Below are 21,986 nucleotides of genomic sequence, written 5' to 3' on the forward strand. Positions count from 1 at the left end.
TGAAGTTCTACTGAAGGAAATGCAAATTAATGGGCTGTTGGCTCCAGCTGGAGTTTGTCAGGAGGTATAGGTCACAAGAGCAACACCAAACAGCAGATGCAGTGAGGATCAGCCAGCAGACACTAACCTGATTTTCTAAGGTTGGGCACTGGCAGACCTACTGGGTACCAGTGTGGGTGCTGGTCCACCGACGCCCAGCACAGAGGCTCCTCTGCATGTGCACGAAAGGCTAAGCCAACGCAGTAACACAACCGCAATCAGCATTAGTCTGCTGGCCAGTGGAAGAGGTCCACCAAAGACTCCTGCAGGCTTTCCTTGCCGGAGCCTGGGTGGTAGCCATCAGGAGACTGTCCAGTACCTAGACTTGCTCAGCAAAAACGGACTCCGCTGGAGAGCAGACTTCTTCACAATTGAAGACTTATGTTTCTTCAATCCATTTATGTAGTGATTGGGGAAAGAAAACTCCACTTTCCTGTCTTGGCATAAAATTGAGCCTTTGGAAATTTCAGCTGTGAGGTTTTCACCAGGGGTTTGACATGTTTGGATCCCAAGAGCTGGTAAAATTTCAACAATAAAAATCTGGAGGCCGACATGGGATTGCCAACTTTCTTTGGCCGAGTAAGAACCTAAACAAGTAAGCCAACACACAGTACTGTCCTATCCAATTATTAACGAAAAGCTTTTGTTAACTCCACCGAAGAAGGAAGAAACTTCGACTAAAAAACTGTACTTTTCTCTATCTTGTCCTTTTCTCCCTTATTTCACCAAGAAGCAAAGTTTGATTATGGATCAGCTCTGGCATTTTGATATTCACTCTTCGGAGGAGTGTTCAATTTTTAATTTAACTAAATTTAATTTAAAGTTAGTGTTCGTCTTAAGTCCAAAAGTACGTTATTTCTTAATGGCAATAAATGTTTAGGATTATACAACGCTGAAGCTTGAGGAAGCATTAGCCACCATCTGGAATTTCCCATTTAGCAGATAAGGAAATCAAAGTCCAGGGAGGGAAAGTACTGACTGAAGCTAGTCAGGAACAAACAAGAGGGGAGATTAGATCCACATCAGGGCAGTGGAAAAGTCACAAGCAGTCAGCTTTGCTTTTTAACTTCAATTGAATGTTCCTCGCTTAGTCTTCCTTTTCAGGATGCAGTTAGAGGCTTCAGGTACAACCTGCCCAAATACCCCAACTACTTCCCCAGGAGGGCCTCAGGTAGGCTGAGTCTGATTAGCCACGCTGGGGTTCTCATCTGTATGTACCGTGAACACCCAGCTTTGTGTATGTGATTTTAGAGCCTGATAACCAAGCGCTATTTTTGGCAGCACTGGGTGGAGAGATTTGGTGCTAAGCAACGGGGTGAAACTGATTAAGCATCTCCAGGACCCTTAAGGGGTCCAGTTTTGGAGCTGAGGCCCAGAGTTTTGAGGTTTTAGAGGCAGCATTTTATATATGGTGAGCTTCCTTGATTTCAAACTGAAACCGACAGTTAGTGGGTTTGCGGCCTCCTGGCAAAACAAGTGGGTCAGCAACTCCTAGGTGACAGATTTATCATGAGGGATTGGCTCATGCGATTATGGAGGCTGAAAAGTCCCACGATCTGCCATATGCAAGCTGGGGGTCCAGGAGAGCTGGTGGTGTAATTCCAGTCCAAACCCGAATGTCTGAGAACCAGGATAGCCAATGGTATAAGGCCTGGTCCAAGTCTGAAGACCCAAGAACCAGGAATGCTGACATCCCAGGGCAAGAGAAGATGGATGTCCCAGCTCAAGCAGGGAGTGAATTAGCCCTTTTCCTACCTCTTTGTCCTATTCAGGCCCTCAACAAATTGGATGATGCCCACCCAAACTGGTGAGGTGATTTTCTTTACTCAGTCTATTGATTCAAATGCTAATTTCTTCTAGAAACATCCTCACAGACACACCCAGAAATAATGTCTTATCAGCTAACTGGGTATCTCTTAGCCAGTCAAGTTGACACATAAATTTAACCATCACAGCAAACATGACCACACCTCCCATGAGGCAGGATAAGTGAAGGGTCCTTTGTCCTAATGTACAGATGGTGACACTGAGACAAAGAAAACTTAAGTGCAATACAATTGGACAAGTGACACTACAGTTCAGTAACAAACTAGTGGTGGCAGCCAGTCTTCAGAGTAGACCTTTGTAAGTCAGGGTATGAAGCAACTTTAAGCATTATTAATTGCCTCTGCCAACTCAGGAAAGGTAGAGAGCGCTCAGTTTTCACATATGACTATTTAACCTGTGAAACAGAAATTGGTCCTCTCTCTTGCCAGATTAGACAGTGCTCTTGAATGGAAAAACAAAACAAACATGAGAAAATAATAGACATACCCCCCTGCTGGTGCCAACCTCCTTCTGCTAAGCATGTCTGTGATGGGTACCCCTGAGCCGCCTTGTGAAACACGAGGCTGCATCATCTTTTGAGGAGAACCAGCTGACAGCCAGTCTTTAAAAGTCAGTAGCTGAAGACAGCTTAAATTCCAAAACCAAAGAATGCATTCTGGGGTGTCATTTACTGGGAACATGTGATATCGTTGTTCATCATCTAAATGTTAAACTTCTCAAGTAGTTATTACCACACTGGGAAATTATGTTTTCAAGGCAATTTCAAATAAGTTAAAATGTTATGTAATATTCAGTGCATGCAATAAATCTTTCATTTTTGAGTTAAAGGAAGAGGCATATAATTTTTATTGACAGAAAATAATTTTTCCCCATCCCTGCTACATAAATGTTGAACAAATATTTTAAAAGTTTTGACTGGAAGGGACCTTGTGTTCTTGGCTTGTCCAGTGACAGTCACACCTCTCATTTAATCCTGAGAAAAATATTCTGGCAGCTTTGTGTTCTATCCACATCTACATAAAACCTGGTATGGAATGTCTGTATAGATCAGGGGTTGGCAATCTTTTTAGAGTCTTGTTGCAACTACTCAACTGTACTGTCGTAGTGCAAAAGGAGCCATAGACGATATGTAAGTGAATGCGCGAGGCTGTGTTACCACTGGATGAGGCTGTGTTACAAGTAAACTTTATTTAAAAAAAGAGGCAGGGGGCCAGCTTTTTCTCTTGAGCTGTAGTGTGCTGACCCCTGGTACAGACAGATTCTTGGATGAGTTTATGACAGTGAAACTTGAAATGCAGGTGGTTGGCTAGTCTGTCAAAACCATAACGTCTAGCACTGATATCTGGCAACACTTATATGCACCTCTGACATACATGTTTGCTTGTCACTTAGAATAATGTTTCGCCCTTACAGTAGTTGTGTGGAATTCTCTCCTCTCTTTGAGGGTATTCCCTGGAGATTCAAATAAATCCCAAAGAGCATCCATCAATCTAAGGGCAGTCTGTGCTTTGCAATGGTCCTCACATCAAGCTAAACTCCATTTCATAAGTGAGGAGATGAAAATTCAGGAGAGCTTTACAAATTCTTTGGTTAGATAATTGTTCTTGAATATGGAAAGATATATAAACTTTTATTGCCAGCTTTCCAGAGAAGGCAGTGATGGTGTCTCCTGCAGGGGAGCGGAGGGATGGATTCAAGCTGATTGTCAAGGGGCCAGACAGGTAGATTTAGTTTCATAATTCTAGATTTTGTTTTGATTCAAAAATGCAGAAATACTGTTCCTGTGCCTTATCACCATAGTGTCGGGAGAAACAAAACTTTGGAGCCAGCCACCCCGGAGTTCAAATCCTGGCTTTACCATTTATTGGTTTATCACTTTGGGTTAAGCCACTTAACATCTCAGGGCCTTAGTTACTTCATACATAAAATGGCTTTTCTTATGGTAAAGATGAAAGTAATAACAATAATTGAATAATGTATATTATATAAATATTATTAATAAAACTATGCTTGGTCCGTAGTTGGCACATAAACTTTGCCTCCTGTTGCCAGTTCAGGTTCAGGTTTACATGGTAGAAACATTATAAAACATCCTCTTTCTTCCTAATTCCATTTACACAGGAACATTTATCTGCAACCCTGAGTTTCTGATCATGGCACAGAATTTGGGGTCAAAAGATTAAGATATGATCATGGTTCTCTTACTCATCTACTTTGTGATCTTGGAAGATCATGGAACCAGATAGTTGAAAAGGGTATTATATCATCCTTCAAATCTTAAACAGGTCCAGAGCTTTCTCCATCTACAAAATGAAATAATCTGTAGTGCAAATACATAATATCTGAAAATAACTTTGAGCCACTTTAAAATAAAGAAATAAAAAATAACACAATGCACTTTGTTGCTAAGGGAAACAGAACCAGCAGCTTCCTAGCAGTGGTAAATTAAAACATCTCAAGGCACCCTAATCAATTAGTTCTATGACCCAGATAAATGTATTGAATTTTAGAGCCACCAGAGACTTCAGAATGTTTCAGCTGCTTCAACAAGGGCCAGTCCTGCCCACCTTTCTCTACTCATCCACAGGCATATGGGCAGGTAGGGAAGGAGCATTATTTGGCCCCTTTACTGAGTTATAAATGACATACAATAGAGTATAAAGTTTATTAATCTTCACATATGCATATACCAGTGAAACCACCACCATGATCAAGATACTGAACTTATCCATCACTTTGGGGGGCATTTTGATTGCTACAGTAACAAGGAGATATTACTGGCATGGCCTGGGGTTGACAAATGTGCAGTCTTGCACAAAGAATTATCTCATCCAAAAAAAGCCAATAGCACCTCCACTGAGAAATACTGGGTCCAATCCCTTTGTTAAACCAATGAAGAAACTGAGCCCATATGAGGAAACTGAGACAAGATCCCATGTAAGTTTCTTCTGTTTCATATAAATGCATCTGGAGCACAGATGTTCTTTAAACAAACAATACAGTATCTGCTGAAAGAAATTTTTGCCTGAATCAAACATTTAATGTCATATTGACATTTAAAAGCTATATATGCTTTAAATGATATATTTTAAATGTGACAATGGACTCCTCTAAATAAGGGTCAGTTAGCTGGGTGTTCCCCTCACCAGTGACATGTGTGCCATTCAGCGGCTGCTGTTGCTATCCTGGAATATAGAGTTAAGGTCAAAGATACAGAATCCAGCCAGGTACAACTTTGGTTTCTTACTCCTGAATAAAAAGGTGAAAAAAAATCTCATTCTTGTCTTAATCATAACGATGCAGTATGCTTATGATAAATTATCAGTGAACAAAAGGAATCAAGGCACTCAAAGGGCCTAAAAGTGCCTATGAAGACCTCAGTTATGTGCTCCTTGTTGTACGTATCTCATACAGTGTCGTGTATAATTCAGTTGCTAAACAGATGTAATTTTGATATTTAAGATATTAATTTAAAAATCATTTAGGGTTTTATGAGCTCCAAGAACAAAACTTGGTATCAACTAGAACAACTGTCACTCTAAAATGGGAAGCAATGTGCTAGCTCGGTGGTTCTCAAACTTTTATGTGCTTAGAATCACCTGGAGCAATTGTTAAAACAGATTCCTGGGTCCCAGACCCAGAGTTTCTGATTTTGTTGATCTGGGGGGGAGCCCAAGAATCTGCATTTCTAACAAGTTCCAGATGATGCTGATGCTGCCGGCCTGGGGACCGTATGCTTGGGCCATGTCTTCCCGCGGTTCCCATCCATGGTTGGCTCTGTTGATTGGACACTATGAGCAGAAAAGATCAGCCAGGATGGAGCACCCTGCCCTTCTTTGTACACCCATCTTGAGCTGTAACTGCTCCAGCGTCCTGAACTCACCGCCAGCCAGCCTCTTACAAAAGGCCTCCGCTCCTCTTGTTCTTTGCAGTGGAAGAAAAAAATAAGGCTGGAATATTTGGGTAGAGGCCCTAGAAGACCATGAGAATTAGAATATTCTGGAAACACATTTACAGGAATTTGAGCTTAATTTACAGGAATTTGAGCCTAACAGAACATACCAAAAGATTAAGATAAACTCATAACCTCCTGACTTTAAAGAGAAATAATGGTTAATACCTACTTTTTTGGAATGATAGATTGTTAAAAACAAACACAACGGACATTTTCCAGCTATAGAAAGAAGAGCAGTGTCATGGGCAGACAGGATTATATCTTAGGCCTTGGGGTTGTCCATTTTCTGCATGGAAACTAGTTCTTGTGGCTGCTAGGGAAACCTAGAGAAGCGCACTTTAAAACTTGCATAGACCAACTTTGTTCTTCAGCCCAGAGCATTTAAAGCAAAATGAAGCTGTCTGGGTTCATGGCCGACTTTCTTTTATCTATGGGCTCTGTTGTGACTACATGGACACCCTCACCTAAAGGTTTTATTTCTAGGCAGTTGACACCTGGACATAAAAATAAATGTAAGTACCATTTCCCTGAAGGTTTTTTAAAAAAATAAGGCAATGAGAACACTGAGAGGAAAAGTGTCAGTCCAACCATTCTCACTCAAGCCAAATAATAATTGATAATAAAATTGTCTTATTTTGGAGAGAAACAGTTATTTTAAAATAAATGACAAGTCAATCCTTATAGCCCCAAAGAAAATATAATTGCCCCCAAGCCCCCAAATTAAATATCTTTATTTTTATTTTTTTGAAAAGTCCTGTCTGTAGTAGCGACATTTCCAATTTAATAACGAGTAGTTCTCTTCCTATGTTAAGCTAGTATTAGACTTTTAAATTATTTATTTATTTATTTATTTTGGTAAAGCAAGTATAATATAAAGTTTACCATCTTAACCATTTTAAAATGCATAGTTATGTGGCATTATGTCCATTCGTATTGTTGTGCAACCATCCCTACCATCCATCTCAGACTTATTAGTTTAATTGATTTCCCCCCCGCCCAGTATAATAAAGTTAGAGGTGATATGTATGGGTAACTTGGGTGTTTTTGCAAATATGGCATCAAAATAGGGGGATCCTCATAAGTTTTCTGGAGGAAAGTTAAGTTAAAAGAGGAGATACATGAGTGTACTCAGATAGGAGGCCCAAATGCACATCCCCCAACTCATCTTTTAAATTAGGGCTAGCAAAAACTTGGGACCAGCTGCTGAGTCTTGGGTGCCCTCTTTTTCTAAACCTATGCAGACATTACTCTGTGATTACTGTACTCTTTCCCACTGAATCTCAGAGTCTTTCTCCATAGGGTCTTCTAGGCATTATCACAACTAATTAATTACAACTGGCCCAAAGGATGAACCTTATTTACCATCACCATATACAAATGCAAGACACCTGATGCAACCGAAAGTAATAATCATTTGGATTGCTTTTGGGCAAGCCAAAGGTCTAACATGAACATCAGTACATGATGTACACATGCATGGATAATAAAGTCGTGTACTGGTAGAAAAGTCTTCAATATGGGGATGTCACAACGAAGGTTCCTTAGCATGGAAATCATCACAAGTAACAACGTTCTTACCTGGGTAGGAACACACTTTCCACCACATAAAAGTCTTGCATGAGAACATCTCGATCTGGCTTGGAGGTGAGATTACCCACTGTGTATCCTATTCCCAGCTGAATAGCACCTTTGATGGCAGATGATGCAGTCTGCAGGGAGAACAAGGATTTCAGCGTTAGCCTCAGTAGTTGGGGCCTTGTTCAATGTCACAAGCAGCAAAAACAGGAGAGTGAGGTTAGATTTCCTTTCTTGTTCCTAAGTGAAGAGGAAGCTAGGTTTGGAAAGATGACAGGTTGCTTCTTTTAATGGAGAGTACTTTCCAAACATCAAGGACACTTCTTGACATGAAATTATTTTGGTGGTAATCTTTCCTATAAATGTTCCTAAGGTCAAATTACAGTCCAAAATCTCCATCTTTCTTTTATTAAGAACTTAGAAACTTGGTAGAACACTTGCAATATACAGAATTATAATTTCTACCAAAGGATAATTGATACCATTGCATTTTTTAAAAAAATCAGAAATTCTGTAACATACCTATGGATCAGGAAGAGTATTTGTCTTCATAAGAAATGAGAGAGCAAAAAATAATTTGAGCCTTTGGAATATATAAAAAAAATTTTTTAAACATCTTTATTGGAGTATAATTGCTTTACAATGGTGTGTTAGTTTCTGCTTTATAACAAAGTGAGTCAGTTATACATATACATATATCCCCATATCTCTTCCCTCTTGCGTCTCCCTCCCTCCCACCCTCCCTATCCCACCCCTCTAGGTGGTCACAAAGCACTGAGCTGATCTCCTTGTGCTATGTGGCTGCTTCCCACTAGCTATCGGTTTTACATTTGGTAGTGTATATATGTACATGCCACTCTCTCACTTTGTCCCAGCTTACCCTTCCCTCTCCCTGTGTCCTCAAGTCCATTCTCTAGTAGGTCTGTGTCTTTATTTCCGTCCTGCCCCTAGGTTCTTCATGACCTTTTTTTTTTTTTTAGATTCCATATGTATGTGTTAGCATACGGTATTTGTTTTTCTCTTTATGACTTATTTCACTCTGTATGACACACTCTAAGTCCATCCACCTCACTACAAATAACTCAATTTTGTTTCTTTTTATGGCTGAGTAATATTCCATTGTATATATGTGCCACATCTTCTTTATCCATTCATCTGTCGAAGGACACTTAGGTTGCTTCCACGCCCTGGCTATTGTAAATAGAGCTGCAATGAACATTGTGGTACACGACTCTTTTTGAATTATGGTTTTCTCAGGGTATATGCCCAGTAGTGGGATTGCTGGGTCGTACGGTAGTTCTATTTTTAGTTTTTTAAGGAAACTCCATACTGTTCTCCATAGTGGCTGTATCAATTTACATTCCCACAAATAGGGCAAGAGGGTTCCCTTTTCTCCACACCCTCTCCAGCATTGTTTGTAGATTTTTTTGATGATGGCCATTCTGACTGGTGTGAGGTGATATAGAAGACCTAAATAGACATTGCTCCAAAGAAGATATACAGATTGCCAACAAACACATGAAAGAATGCTCAACATCATTCATCATTAGAGAAATGCAAATGGAATATATAAAGTTTAATTTGAAAATTGCTTACTCGTTTTGCCATGGGTCCATAATCAAAATTTCCTTCACTGATCTATGATAAAACACATAGCATTGGAACACCAATATTTCCAATTTACTACTTTTCTAATATTAATCCATAATTAAATTGACAATGTTATCTTGGGGGAATAACATATGTGTATGTGTGTGTGTGTGTGTGTATGTGCATGTGTACATAAATAGTTTTAACCAACATAATAGGAGAAACAGCAGAATAACTTATTTTAGGAAAATCAGAATGCATTCTTTTTAAGGGTGAAAGTGTGGCATATTTTTATGCCTTGCACTGTTTAATGTAGTACCATGTACACAGCAGGAGATAAATAAATACTTAAATCAGCGGTTCTCAACCAGGGACATCTGACATTGTCTGGAGACATTTTTTGGTTGTCGTAACTGGTGATGGTGGTGGTGTTACTACTGGCATCTAGTGGGTAGAGGCCAGGGATGCTGCTAAACATCCTGCAGCGCACAGGACAGCTCATAACAAAGAATTATCGAGCCCCAAATATCATTAGTGCTGAGGTTGAGAAACCATGCCTTAAATTAATGTAATAAAGATCATCTGTTTTATAAAAAAAAATATTCCTTTTGAGTTACCGTTTTCACTTAGCAAATCCAAGACCCATCTCCACTTTCCCACATGCTTTATTTATTTATTTATTTTTTACTTCTTCTTGCTTTTAACGTCAAAAAACATATCTCCTTGAAAAAATGTATCCTCTTGATTTCTATGATAGAACATGGTCCTGGGCCCACTTCCACCTTTTCTGATAGTCTCTCATGTCTTCACTAACTTCTCATATTTTATTTGTTATCATTGCAGTGTCCCTAAAAGTTTGATCCTTGATCCTTAGATTTCCTTAATTATGCAGACAATCAATCCATTCCTAATGGCTTCAAATACTGGCTCTATGCATATGACTCTCAGACGTTTTAAACCTACTTGGATGCTACTCTATCATCACAAACACAGTATATACGGCAGCAAACTAAATTTTATCTTACAACCAATCCACCCTCCCCCCCCCCCAACCCCCCCGCCCCGAGACTGGTTTCCTCTCCCAAGGTTCAGTAATCCTGTCAACCAAGGTTGAACCCAAAACAAACCACATCTTGCACAGGGCTAGGTCTCCAATAAATACTTGCTAACTTCCATTGAAATGGCCACGATCATTCATACCGCTCAGTCACCTCCACTATACAAGCAGTAACAATCACTTTCTCATGGAGTCATCGTTTAATCGCTCTGCTTACTTCACTGCAAATATTACATCACCCTTAGTGTGAGGACAACTACCTACCCCTGTCCCTGCAGGAGGTAAGAGAAACGTCTTGGTGTTTTTCTTTTTTACACATGCCTTTTTACTTATGATCCCAGAGCAGCAAGATGGCAAAAGACTGAGAGTCAAGCCCAAAGAGTGTAACCAGTGCTTAAAAAACAAAACGTTGCTATTTTAATACTCCCGCTCTGAGCTCAGCAATGCCAATTGGCATCAGTGACCTTTTGTACCAATAGCTCTGACTTCTGAAGGCTGAAATGAATTTTTCTCATTTTAACCTCACATAAAAATTCAAGAGATTTCTCTTCTCCTATCCATCACTCAGGGCAGTACGGCACAAGACATGACATCAGCATTTTCCAGAGGACCCTACATCCCGAAACGTTCTGTTCCAGACCTATCAACAGACTCACATGCTCTCAAACTGCTTTTCCTTCCCCGCACCCCAGCCCGACTCTGCTTCCAGAACTACCTGGATTTCTGCTTAATTCAGTCACTTAGGGCTTCTTGGACTGGAACATCTGTCAAACATGGAGTACCCAATTCTTTGCTAACCACCCTCCACGTCCCCCCTCCTACACCCCCAGGAACAGAGGGTGGTCAAAGGTGCAGGAGGATATGTCTGGTATTTTCAAACCTTAGAAAGTCTGGGAATCACTGGGACACTTGTTAAAACAGACTGAAAGCAAAACTACAGAGACACTGAAAAGATCAGTGGTTGCCAGGGGCTGGGGGAGGGGAGGCGGAGCACAGAGGATTTTCAGGGCAGGGAAAATACTCTGTATGATACCTTTGTGATGGATGCACATAATTATGCATTTGTCTAAACCCACAGAATGTACAACACCAAGAGTGAACCGTAATGTAAACTATGGACTTTGGGTGATTATGATGTGTCCATGTGGGTTCATCGGTTGTAACAGTGCACCCCTCTGGCGGGGGATGCTGATAATGCGGAGGCTGTGCATGCGTGGGTACAGGGGGTGTATGGGAAACCTCTGTACCTTCCTCTCAATTTTGCTGTTAACCTACAACTACTCTAAGAAGCAAGTCTTAAAAAAAAGTCATTAGGCACTGAAAAAAAGAAAGGCGACTTACGGGTTGCATCTCCAGAACTTCTGATTCTGAAGGTCTGCGGTGAGGCTCAAGCATTTGCTCTTGCTCTAAGGAGCATTAAAAAAATCTCTGTCCTGTGGTATAAGATTAAATTTTGAATCCCCGAAGGAATAAGATTTTGGAAAGGACCCCGCTGACATCTGTTTAGTTAAACCAAAAACCAGACTTGTAATACTATTACTTTCTTTTCAGGCTCCTTAAAATTCAAGTGCTTTGAAGAGAGATATAAAAGAAATCATAAAAAAGTTAATCTTTTTTGATCAACTATTTGTGCCAGGCACTTAATGTATAGATAACAACAATTATAATCACAATCTACCATAATCATAGCACACACTTACAGAGTGATTACAAAAAGGCAGGCACTATTCTAAGTGCTTTTGGTTACATTAACTCTTGTATCTTCACAACGACCCTGTGAGGTAGGTACTATTATTATCTCCATCTTACTGACTCAGGAAGGTTTAGTAACTTACACTAGGTCACACAGCTAGTGAAGAGGTGGAGCTGGGACTCATACCTGGGGAGTTTGGCTCCTGAGTCCAAGTTATAAAGTACATGCTAGAACCTCTGACCTCATTTAAGCCTTCCAAGGACACTGAAGAGTAGCGACAGTCACACCCATTTTACCGGTGGGGATTTAAGGCTCAGCAAAGTTAACTGACTTGCCCCACTCACATTGTTAGAGTGTGGTAGAGTCTAGCTGCAAAACCCGTGCTGCTTCCGTGTTTCTTTTTTTTTTTTTTCAAAATGAGCCTGGAATCAGAGTTGGAAGCTCTCTATTAAGTCTGGCTGTTTGACCTCAGCAAAGGAAGCAGCTCTGTGGGAGCCATTCCTTTTGATGAAAATAGGGATAAAATATTTTATTTGCTTCTAATCATACCCAACCATGGGTAAGCCTAAGAAAAACTTGTAAACCACTTGGTAAACCAGTATGAACTCCATTGTTAAGGTCACTACTAATAACATGGGGAGGTATAAACAAAAGGAGATATTTTGCTGCCACGGGAGGATCGTTACCACAAGGTTTCCTCCTCCCCATCTTTGTGTAAAATTAAATCCTTTAGCATTGATGTATTCGGGTATAATTAAAAAGCATCTTGTCTATTTCATGGAAACGTCTGATTGTATTCACTGTGGCATGTGGTTTTTAGAGCCACCAGCAGTAAAGGCCCCATTACCTGACATTTTCCCATTGGACATTAGGCGCAGTGGCCAGGATGGAAGAAACCATAGTATTTTCTGACACAATCACTCTTGAGCAAGATGCGCTTTAAAATTACGAAAACACTTTGAAATGCTAGCTGGAGAGTCTCTGATGAGCAGAATAGTAAATCATGATGACAAAGAACCTGCCGTGTGCAGTGCCGGCGTCTGCTCTTCTAGAACCAGCAGTTCTTTCCCTGAACACTCCGAGGGAAAACTCCTCTCCTCCTTCCTCAGGGATGCCACCAACAGAGCAGCGAGTCTGTAATGAGTCGGCAGCTTCGCACACACACACTCAGTCCCTCCAATTTTCTCTGTGTGGCTTTGCATATGCTCTAAATATGCTGAGACGTGACCATTTCCCCTTTGACCTCTGTGAAAACATATAGGTTTAGATTTCAGAACACAGCCAAACAGAGTCTATTTTTAATTCGGGGCTTTTTTCAAGGGCTAAGTGGAGGCAACATATTGTGTGGATACTAGGAACACCTCTAAAGCCTTTGATACTTGGAGAAAGAAGCAGGCAACACCACAAAGGCAAACCACACACACTTACTTTCATAGTTCCTCTTTACTAACCCAAATTTGTTCAGCAACGATGGCAATACTAAGAAGAAAATTAATGTCAGCTTGCATTTGGATAATATGTTATGGTTTTCACAATATTACTTTTTTAAAAAAAATTTTTTTATTTACTTATTTATTTATTTATGGCTGTGTTGGGTCTTCGTTTCTGTGCGAGGTCTTTCTCTAGTTGCGGCAAGCGGGGGCCACTCTTCATCGCGGTGCGCGGGCCTCTCATTATCGCGGAGCACAGGCTCCAGACACGCAGGCTCAGTAATTGTGGCTCACGGGCCTAGTTGCTCCGCGGCATGTGGGATCTTCCCAGACCAGGGCTCGAACCCGTGTCCCCTGCATTAGCAGGCAGATTCTCAACCACTGCGCCACCAGAGAAGCCCACAATATTACCTTTTAATGACTGCATTTGATTGTCACAATTGTTATGTGGGTAGGTAGGGTTTTAATGCCCATTTTATAAAGAAACTGTGGCTCTGGATGATTACCTTGACCTAAGTCCCCTGGCTAGTATGTGGTAGAGCCAGGAGTGATATTCTGGTCTAGAAGGTACCAGTTCAGTGCTCTACCAGTGTGCACTGCTTTACCTGCCTGAATTTTCTCTGCAGGAGATAGATCTGATTGAAGCTGAGACATACTTGAACCGTGAGATAATAATGATGATACTATCAATGAGACTAAGCATCTATGTAAACCCGCTATTAGGGGAGCAATGATCCCGACAACAGTAAGATTTTAATGCTCTTACATTGGTTACAGGAAACTGCTTTCTACAGCACATTGTCTATGAAATTAGATCACTTAATATGCAATCTGATATCAACGGCTTTAAAAAGGAAGTATTAAAACATTTCAAGTCAACAGCATTTTCCTCCCTAAGGTGATCTGATAACCTAATTACAGGATTATAGCCAATATATACCTTACCAGAGTGATTTTTTAAAAAAGCACAGATCTAATCTTGTCAGCATCTTGCTCGAAGCCTTCTAATGGGTCTGTAGTATCCTCACCGCAGGATTAACTCCAAATACCTTACCTTGACACGGAAACCATCTATGATATTAGTCCCTCCGTACCTCCCACTGACTCCTGCATGCCAACATAAAAAAAGATCCTAAACACACACACACACTATCCTTTGAGCAAGGGGACCTTACAGGTCCATGAACCCCTATCAACTATGTGTGAAATTTTCTGCTATGTGCATTTTTTTCCAAGGAGGGGGTCTAATGCTTTCTCTTTTTGTCAGCACATCCATTTTATCAAAACCACAGATGTAGAGAGGCTAATTCTAAGTCAGAGATGTTTACTGAGAAGTACCTTAAACTAGGCCATTAAAAAAAAAAGGTTCAGTAACACCTCTTAAGAGCAAGAGGAGACAATCCTTGTTCAGCCAGGGAGACCCCGGCCCCTCTTTCCCATCTGACAGCTCAAGTCCAGTTCTAGGTTCTCCCTCCTGTCTCTGAACCTGAACTCAACAAAGAGGGCAGAGATTTCTTGCTCATCCCAAGGAGAGAATTAAGGAAAAAGAAAGGGATAGCTTGCACAAAACCGGCTGTAGGACTATGGACATGGGATAGTTTGTGAGCAGGCAAGCCTAAAGCCTTCTGAAAGGAGGTGGGACTGCCTCTCACCTGCAGGTTCCCCAACCCATTTCTCAAGTCCCTCCTTGTTGTGTTGGTTTTCTACTGCTGCTGTAACAAATGACCACAAACTTTGTGTCTTCAAACAATACAAACGTACTACCTTACAGTTCTGGAGGTCAGAGGTCCTAAAATCAAGGTGTTGGAAGGGCTGCGTGCTATAGGCTGTAGATGAGAATCCAGTTCCTTGCCCCTTCAAGCTTCTAGAGGCCAATCATATTCCTTGCCTCGTGGCCCCCTCCTCCATTTTCAAAGCCAGCAGCATCTTCAAATCTTTCTTAATTTCTCTTTGTCTCCCCTCTGCTTTTGTCATCACACCTCCTCTGATTCTGACTCTCTAGCCTTCCTCTTACAAGTATCTCTGTAATTACATTGGGCCCATCTGGATAATCCAAGATCACTTCCCCATCGCAAGATCTTCAACTTAATCACCTCCGCAAAGTCCCTTTTGCCATGTAAAGTAACATATCCACAGGCTCTAGAGATTAGGGTGTGGCCATCTTTGGGGTCCCCACGATTCTTCACACCACACTCTATTTCAGGTTTGACTCCAGCATTTTTTCCAGGGTTGCCCAGGCAAAGAGAAGAGCTCCCCTCAGAACTCCATTCAGTCACATGCTGTTCATTCGTTTAACAAAGATCTGAGAATTTTCTGTGAGCTAGCCACTGTGCTAGATGTTGGGGAAAGCATAAACCAAAAAAAGACACTGTTCTTGCTCTCACGAGAGTTTGTAGTCTGGTGGATGAAAGAGATATTAAAGATACACATTCATGGAGGAGCTTCAAGACAGCGGAAGAGTAAGACGCGGAGATCACCTTCCTCCCCACAAATACATCAGAAATACATCTACACGTGGAACTGCTCCTACAGAACACCTACTGAACGCTGGCAGAAGACCTCAGACCTCTCAAAAGGTAAGAAACTCCCCATGTACCTGGGTAGGGCAAAAGAAAAAAGAAAAAACAGAGACAAAGAATAGGGACGGGACCTGCACCAGTGGGAGGGAGCTGTGAAGAAGGAAAGGTTTCCACACACTAGGAAGCCCCTTTGCGGGCGGAGACTGCGGGTGGCGGAGGGGGAAGCTTCGGGGCCGCGGAGGAGGGCGTAGCAACAGGGGTGCAGAGGGCAAAGCGGAGAGATTCTCGCACAGAGGATCGGGGCCGACCAGCACTCACCAGCCCGAGAGGCTTGTCTGCTCACCCGCTGGGGCGGGCGGGGGCTGGGAGCTGAGGCTCGGGCTTTGGTCGGATTGCAGGGAGAGGACTGGGGTTGGCGGCGTGAACACAGCCTGAAGGGGGCTAGTGCACCACAGCTAGCCGGGAGGGAGTCCGGGAAAAAGTCTGCAGCTGCCGAAGAGGCAAGAGACTTTTTCTTGCCTCTTTGTTTCCTGGTGCACAAGGAGAGGGGATTCAGAGCGCTGCTTAAAGACAAGACAGGAACACAACCCCATCCATTAGCAGACAGGCTGCCTAAAATCATAAGGCCACAGACAGCCCAAAACACACCACCAGACGTGGACCTGCGCACTAGAAAGACAAGATCCAGCCTCATCCTAGTCCCCCGCACCAGGAAGCCTACACAACCCACTGAACCAACCTTAGCCACTGGGGGCAGACACCAAAAACAATGGGAACTACGAACATGCAGCCTGCAAAAAGGAGACCCGAAACACAGTAAGTTAAGCAAAATGAGAAGACAAAAAAACACACAGCAGGTGAAGGAGCAAGGAAAAACCCCACCAGACCTAAAAAATGAAGAGGAAATAGGCAGTCTACCTGAAAAAGAATTCCGAATAATGATAGTAAAGATGATCCAAAATCTTGGAAATAGAATGGAGAAAATACAAGAAACGTTTAACAAGGACCCAGAAGAACTAAAGAGCAAACAAACAGTGATGAACAACACAATAAATGAAATTAAAAATTCTCTAGAAGGGATCAATAGCAGAATAACTGGGGCAGAAAAACGGATGAGTGACCTGGAAGATAAAATAGTGGAAATAATTACTGCAGAGCAGAAGAAAGAAAAAAGAATGAAAAGAATTGAGGACAGTCTCAGAGACCTCTGGGACAACATTAAACGCACCAACATTCGAATTATAGGGGTCCCAGAAGAAGAAGAGAAAAAGAAAGGGACTGAGAAAATATTTGAAGAGATTATAGTTGAAAACTTCCTTAATACGGGAAAGGAAATAGTTAATCAAGTCCAGGAAGCACAGAGAGTCCCATACAGGATAAATCCAAGGAGAAACACACTAAGACACATATTAATCAAACTATCAAAAATTAAAAAAAAGAAAAAATATTAAAAGCAGCAAGGGAAAAACAACAAATAACACACAAGGGAATCCCCATGAGGTTAACAGCTGATCTTTCAGCAGAAACTCTGCAAGCCAGAAGGGAGTGGCAGGACATACTTAAAGTGATGAAGGGGAAAAACCTACAACCAAGATTACTCTACCCAGCAAGGATCTCATTCAGATTTGATGGAGAAATTAAAACCTTTACAGACAAGCAAAAGCTAACAGAATTCAGCACCACCAAACCAGCTTTACAAAAAACACTAAAGGAACTTCTCTAGGCAGGAAACACAAGAGAAGGAAAAGACTTACAATAATAAACCCAAAACAATTAAGTAAATGGTAATAGGAATATCCATATCAATAATTACCTTAAATGTAAATGGATTAAATGCTCCAACCAAAAGACATAGACTGGTTGAATGGATACAAAAACAAGACCCGTATATATGCTGTCTACAAGAGACCCACTTCAGACCTAGGGACACATACAGACTGAAAGTGAGGGGATGGAAAAAGATATTCCATGCAAATGGAAATCAAAAGAAAGCTGAAGTAACAAGTCTCATACCAGACAAAATAGACTATAAAACAAAGACTATTACAAGAGACAAAGAAGGACACTACATAATGATCAAGGGATCAATCCAAGAAGAAGATATAACAATTGTAATTATTTATGCACCCCACATAGGAGCACCTCAATACATAAGGCAAATACTAACAGCCATAAAAGGGGAAATCGACAGTAACACAATCATATCAGGGGACTTTAACACCCCACCGTCACCAATGGACAGATCGTCCAAAATGAAAATAAATAAGGAAACACACGCTTTAAATGATACATTAAAAAGGACGGATTTAATTGATATTTATAGGACATTCCATCCAAAAACAACAGAATACACTTTCTTCTCAAGTGCTCATGGAACATTCTCCAGAATAGATCATATCTGGGGTCACAAATCAAGCCTTGGTAAATTTAAGAAAATTGAAATCATATCAAGCATCTTTTCTGACCACAACGCTATGAGACTAGATATCATTTACAGGAGAAAACCTGTAAAAAATAGAGACACATGGAGGCTAAACAACACACTACTTAATAACCAAGAGATCACTGAAGAAATCAAAGAGGAAATCAAAAAATACCTAGAAACAAATGACAATGAAAACACGACGACCCAAAACCTATGGGATGCAGCAAAAGCAGTTCTAAGAGGGAAGTTTATAGCAATACAATCCTACCTTAAGAAACAAGAAACATCTCAAATAAACAACCTAACCTTACACCTAAAGCAATTAGAGAAAGAAGAACAAAAAACCCCCAAAGTTAGCAGAAGGTAAGAAATGATAAAGATCAGATCAGAAATAAATGAAAAAGAAATGAAGGAAACGAGAGCAAAGATCCATAATACTAAAAGCTGGTTCTCTGAGAAGATAAACAAAATTGATAAGCCATTAGCCAGACTCATCAAGAAAAAAAGGGAGAAGACTCAAATCAACAGAATTAGAAATGAAAAAGGAGAAGTAACAACTGACACTGCAGAAATACCAAGCATCATGAGAGATTACTACAAGCAACTATATGCCAATAAAATGGACAAACTGGAAGAAATAGACAAATTCTTAGAAATGCACAACCTTCCGAGACTGAACCAGGAAGAAATAGAAAATATGAACAGACCAATCACAAGCACTGCAATTGAAACTGTGATTAAAATCTTCCAACAAACAAAAGCCCAGGACCAGATGGCTTCACAGGCGAATTCTATCAAACATTTAGAGAAGAGCTAACACCTATCCTTCTCAAACTCTTCCAAAATATTGCAGAGGGAGGAACACTCCCAAACTCATTCTACGAGGCCACCATCACCCTGATACCAAAACCAGACAAAGATGTCACAAAGAAAGAAAACTACAGGCCAATATCACTGATGAACATAGATGCAAAAATCCTCAACAAAATACTGGCAGAGAGAATCCAACAGCACATTAAAAGGATCAAACACCATGATCAAGTGGGGTTTATCCCAGGAATGCAAGGATTCTTCAATATACGCAAATCAATCAATGTGATACATAATAACAAACTGAAGGAGAAAAACCATATGATCACCTCAATAGATGCAGAGAAAGCTTTCGACAAAATTCAACACCCATTTATGATAAAAACCCTCCAGAAAGTAGGCACAGAGGGAACTTACCTCAACATAATAAAGGCCATATATGACAAACCCACAGCCAACATCGTTCTCAATGGTGAAAAACTGACACTATATCCACTAAGATCAGGAACAAGACAAGGTTGCCCACTCTCACCACTATTATTCAACATAGTTTTGGAAGTTTTAGCCACAGCAATCAGAGAAGAAAAAAAAAATAAAAGGAATCCAAATCGGAAAAGAAGAAGTAAAGCTGTCACTGTTTGCAGATGACATGATACTATACACAGAGAATCCTAAAGATGCTACCAGAAAACTACTAGAGCTAATCAATGAATTTGGTAAAGTAGCAGGATACAAAATTAATGCACAGAAATCTCTTGCATTCCTATACACTAATGATGAAAAATCTGAAAGTGAAATTAAGAAAACACTCCTATTTACCATTGCAACAAAAAGAGTAAAATATCTAGGAATAAACCTACCTAAGGAGACAAAAGACCTGTATGCAGAAAATTATAAGACACTGATGAAAGAAATTCAAGATGATACAAATAGATGGAGAGATATACCATGTTCTTGGATTGGAAGAATCAACATTGTGAAAATGACTCTACTACCCAAAGCCATCTGCAGATTCAATGCGATCCCTATCAAACTACCAATGGCATTTTTCATAGAGCTAGAACAAAAAATTTCACAATTTGTATGGAAACACAAAAGACCCCGAATAGCCAAAGCAATCTTGAGAAAGAAAAATGGAGCTGGAGGAATCAGGCTCCCTGACTTCAGACTATACTACAAAGCTACAGTAATCAAGACAGTATGGTACCGGCACAAAAACAGAAATATAGATCAATGGAAAAAGATAGAAAGCCCAGAGGTAAACTCACGCACATATGGTCACCTTATCTTTGATAAAGGAGGCAAGAATATACAATGGAGAAAAGACAGCCTCTTCAATAAGTGGTGCTGGGAAAACTGGATAGCTACATGTAAAAGAATGAAATTAGAACACTCCCTAACACCATACACAAAAATAAACTCAAAATGGATTAAAGACTTAAATGTAAGGCAGACATTATAAAACTCTTAGAGGAAATCATAGGCAGAACACTCTATGACATAAATCACAGCAAGATCCTTTTTGACCCACCTCCTAGAGAAATGGAAATAAAAACAAAAATAAACAAATGGGACCTAATGAAACTTAAAAGCTTTTGCACAGCAAAGGAATCCATAAACAAGACGAAAAGACAACCCTCAGAATGGGAGAAAATATTTGCCAATGAAGCAACTGACAAAGGATTAATCTCCAAAATTTACAAGCAGCTCATGCAGCTCTATATCAAAAAAGCAAACAACCCAATCCCCAAATGGGCAGAAGACCTAAATAGACATTTCTCCAAAGAAGATATACTGATTGCCAACAAACACATGAAAGAATGCTCAACATCATTAATCATTAGAGACATGCAAATTAAAACTACAATGAGATATCATCTCACACTGGTCAGAATGGCCATCATTAAAAAATCTACAAACAATAAATGCTGGAGAGGGTGTGGAGAAAAGGGAACCCTCTTGCACTGTTGGTGGGAATGTAAATTGATACAGCCACTATGGAGAACAGTATGGAGGTTCCTTATAAAACTAAAAATAGAACTACCATACGACCCAGCAATCCCACTACTGGACATATACCCTGAAAAAACCATAATTTAAAAAGAGTCATGTACCAAAATGTTCATTGCAGCTCTATTTACAATAGCCAGGACATGGAAGCAACCTAGGTGTCCATCAACAGATGAATGGATAAAAAAGATGTGGCACATATATACAATGCAATATTACTCAGCCATAAAAAGAAACGAAATTGAGTTATTTGTAGTGAGGTGGATGGACCTAGAGTCTGTCATACAGAGTGAAGTCAGAAAAAGAAAAACAAATACAGTATGCTAACACATATATATGGAATCTAAAAAACAACAAAAAAAATGGTCATGAAGAACCTATGGGCAAGAGGGGAATGAAGACGCAGACCTACTAGAGAATGGACTTGAGGATACGCGGAGGGGGAAGGGTAAGCTGGGACGAAGTGAGAGAGTGGCATGGACATATATACACTACCAAATGTAAAAACGATAGCTAGTGGGAAGCAGCTGCATAGCACAGGGAGATCAGTTCGGTGCTTTGTGACCACCTAGAGGGGTGGGATAGGGAGGGTGGCAGGGAGGGAGACGCAAGAGGGAGGAGATATGGGGATATATGTATATGTATAACTGATTCACTTTGTTATAAAGCAGAAACTAACACACCATTGTAAAACAATTATACTCCAATAGAGATGTTAAAAAAAATAATGAAATAAAAAATAAAGATGCACATTCATAACAGGCAGTGCTACAAACAACAGGGTGATGTGACTGAGGCCGAAAGCGGGGGTGGGGGATCCACTTTAGAATGGGGGAGTTAGCAGAGGTCTAGCAGGAATGACATGCAGGCTGAGATGTGAAAGGTGAGTTGGCAGGTCATGTCAACGGAGTCTGGCTGTATGCCCACCACGTGCCAGGCACTCTTCTACAAATTGGGGATACAGAAGTGACCTGGCTAGAGTCCTTGCCTTCAAGGAATTGAGAGTCACATTAGGAGGTCAGGGGAATCGATTTGCAGGCATAGAGAAGCAGCAGT

The 21,986-nt window shown here is 40.7% G+C and overlaps 1 protein-coding gene across 6 annotated transcripts in view; it reads right to left on the bottom strand.

Annotated features, from left to right (window-relative positions):
• PIP5K1B (phosphatidylinositol-4-phosphate 5-kinase type 1 beta) overlaps positions 1–21,986 on the bottom strand; it is a 571,896-nt gene that overhangs the window by 221,498 nt on the left and 328,412 nt on the right. For all 6 annotated transcript variants that reach the window (XM_061200361.1, XM_061200362.1, XM_061200360.1 and 3 more), the window contains one exon: positions 7,400–7,530. In XM_061200361.1, coding sequence (XP_061056344.1) covers positions 7,400–7,530 — 131 coding nt within the window. The remainder of the gene's footprint in view (positions 1–7,399; positions 7,531–21,986) is intronic.

This window comes from Eubalaena glacialis, chromosome 9, assembly GCF_028564815.1.
Source record: "Eubalaena glacialis isolate mEubGla1 chromosome 9, mEubGla1.1.hap2.+ XY, whole genome shotgun sequence".
NCBI classification, from domain to species: Eukaryota; Metazoa; Chordata; class Mammalia; order Artiodactyla; family Balaenidae; genus Eubalaena; species Eubalaena glacialis.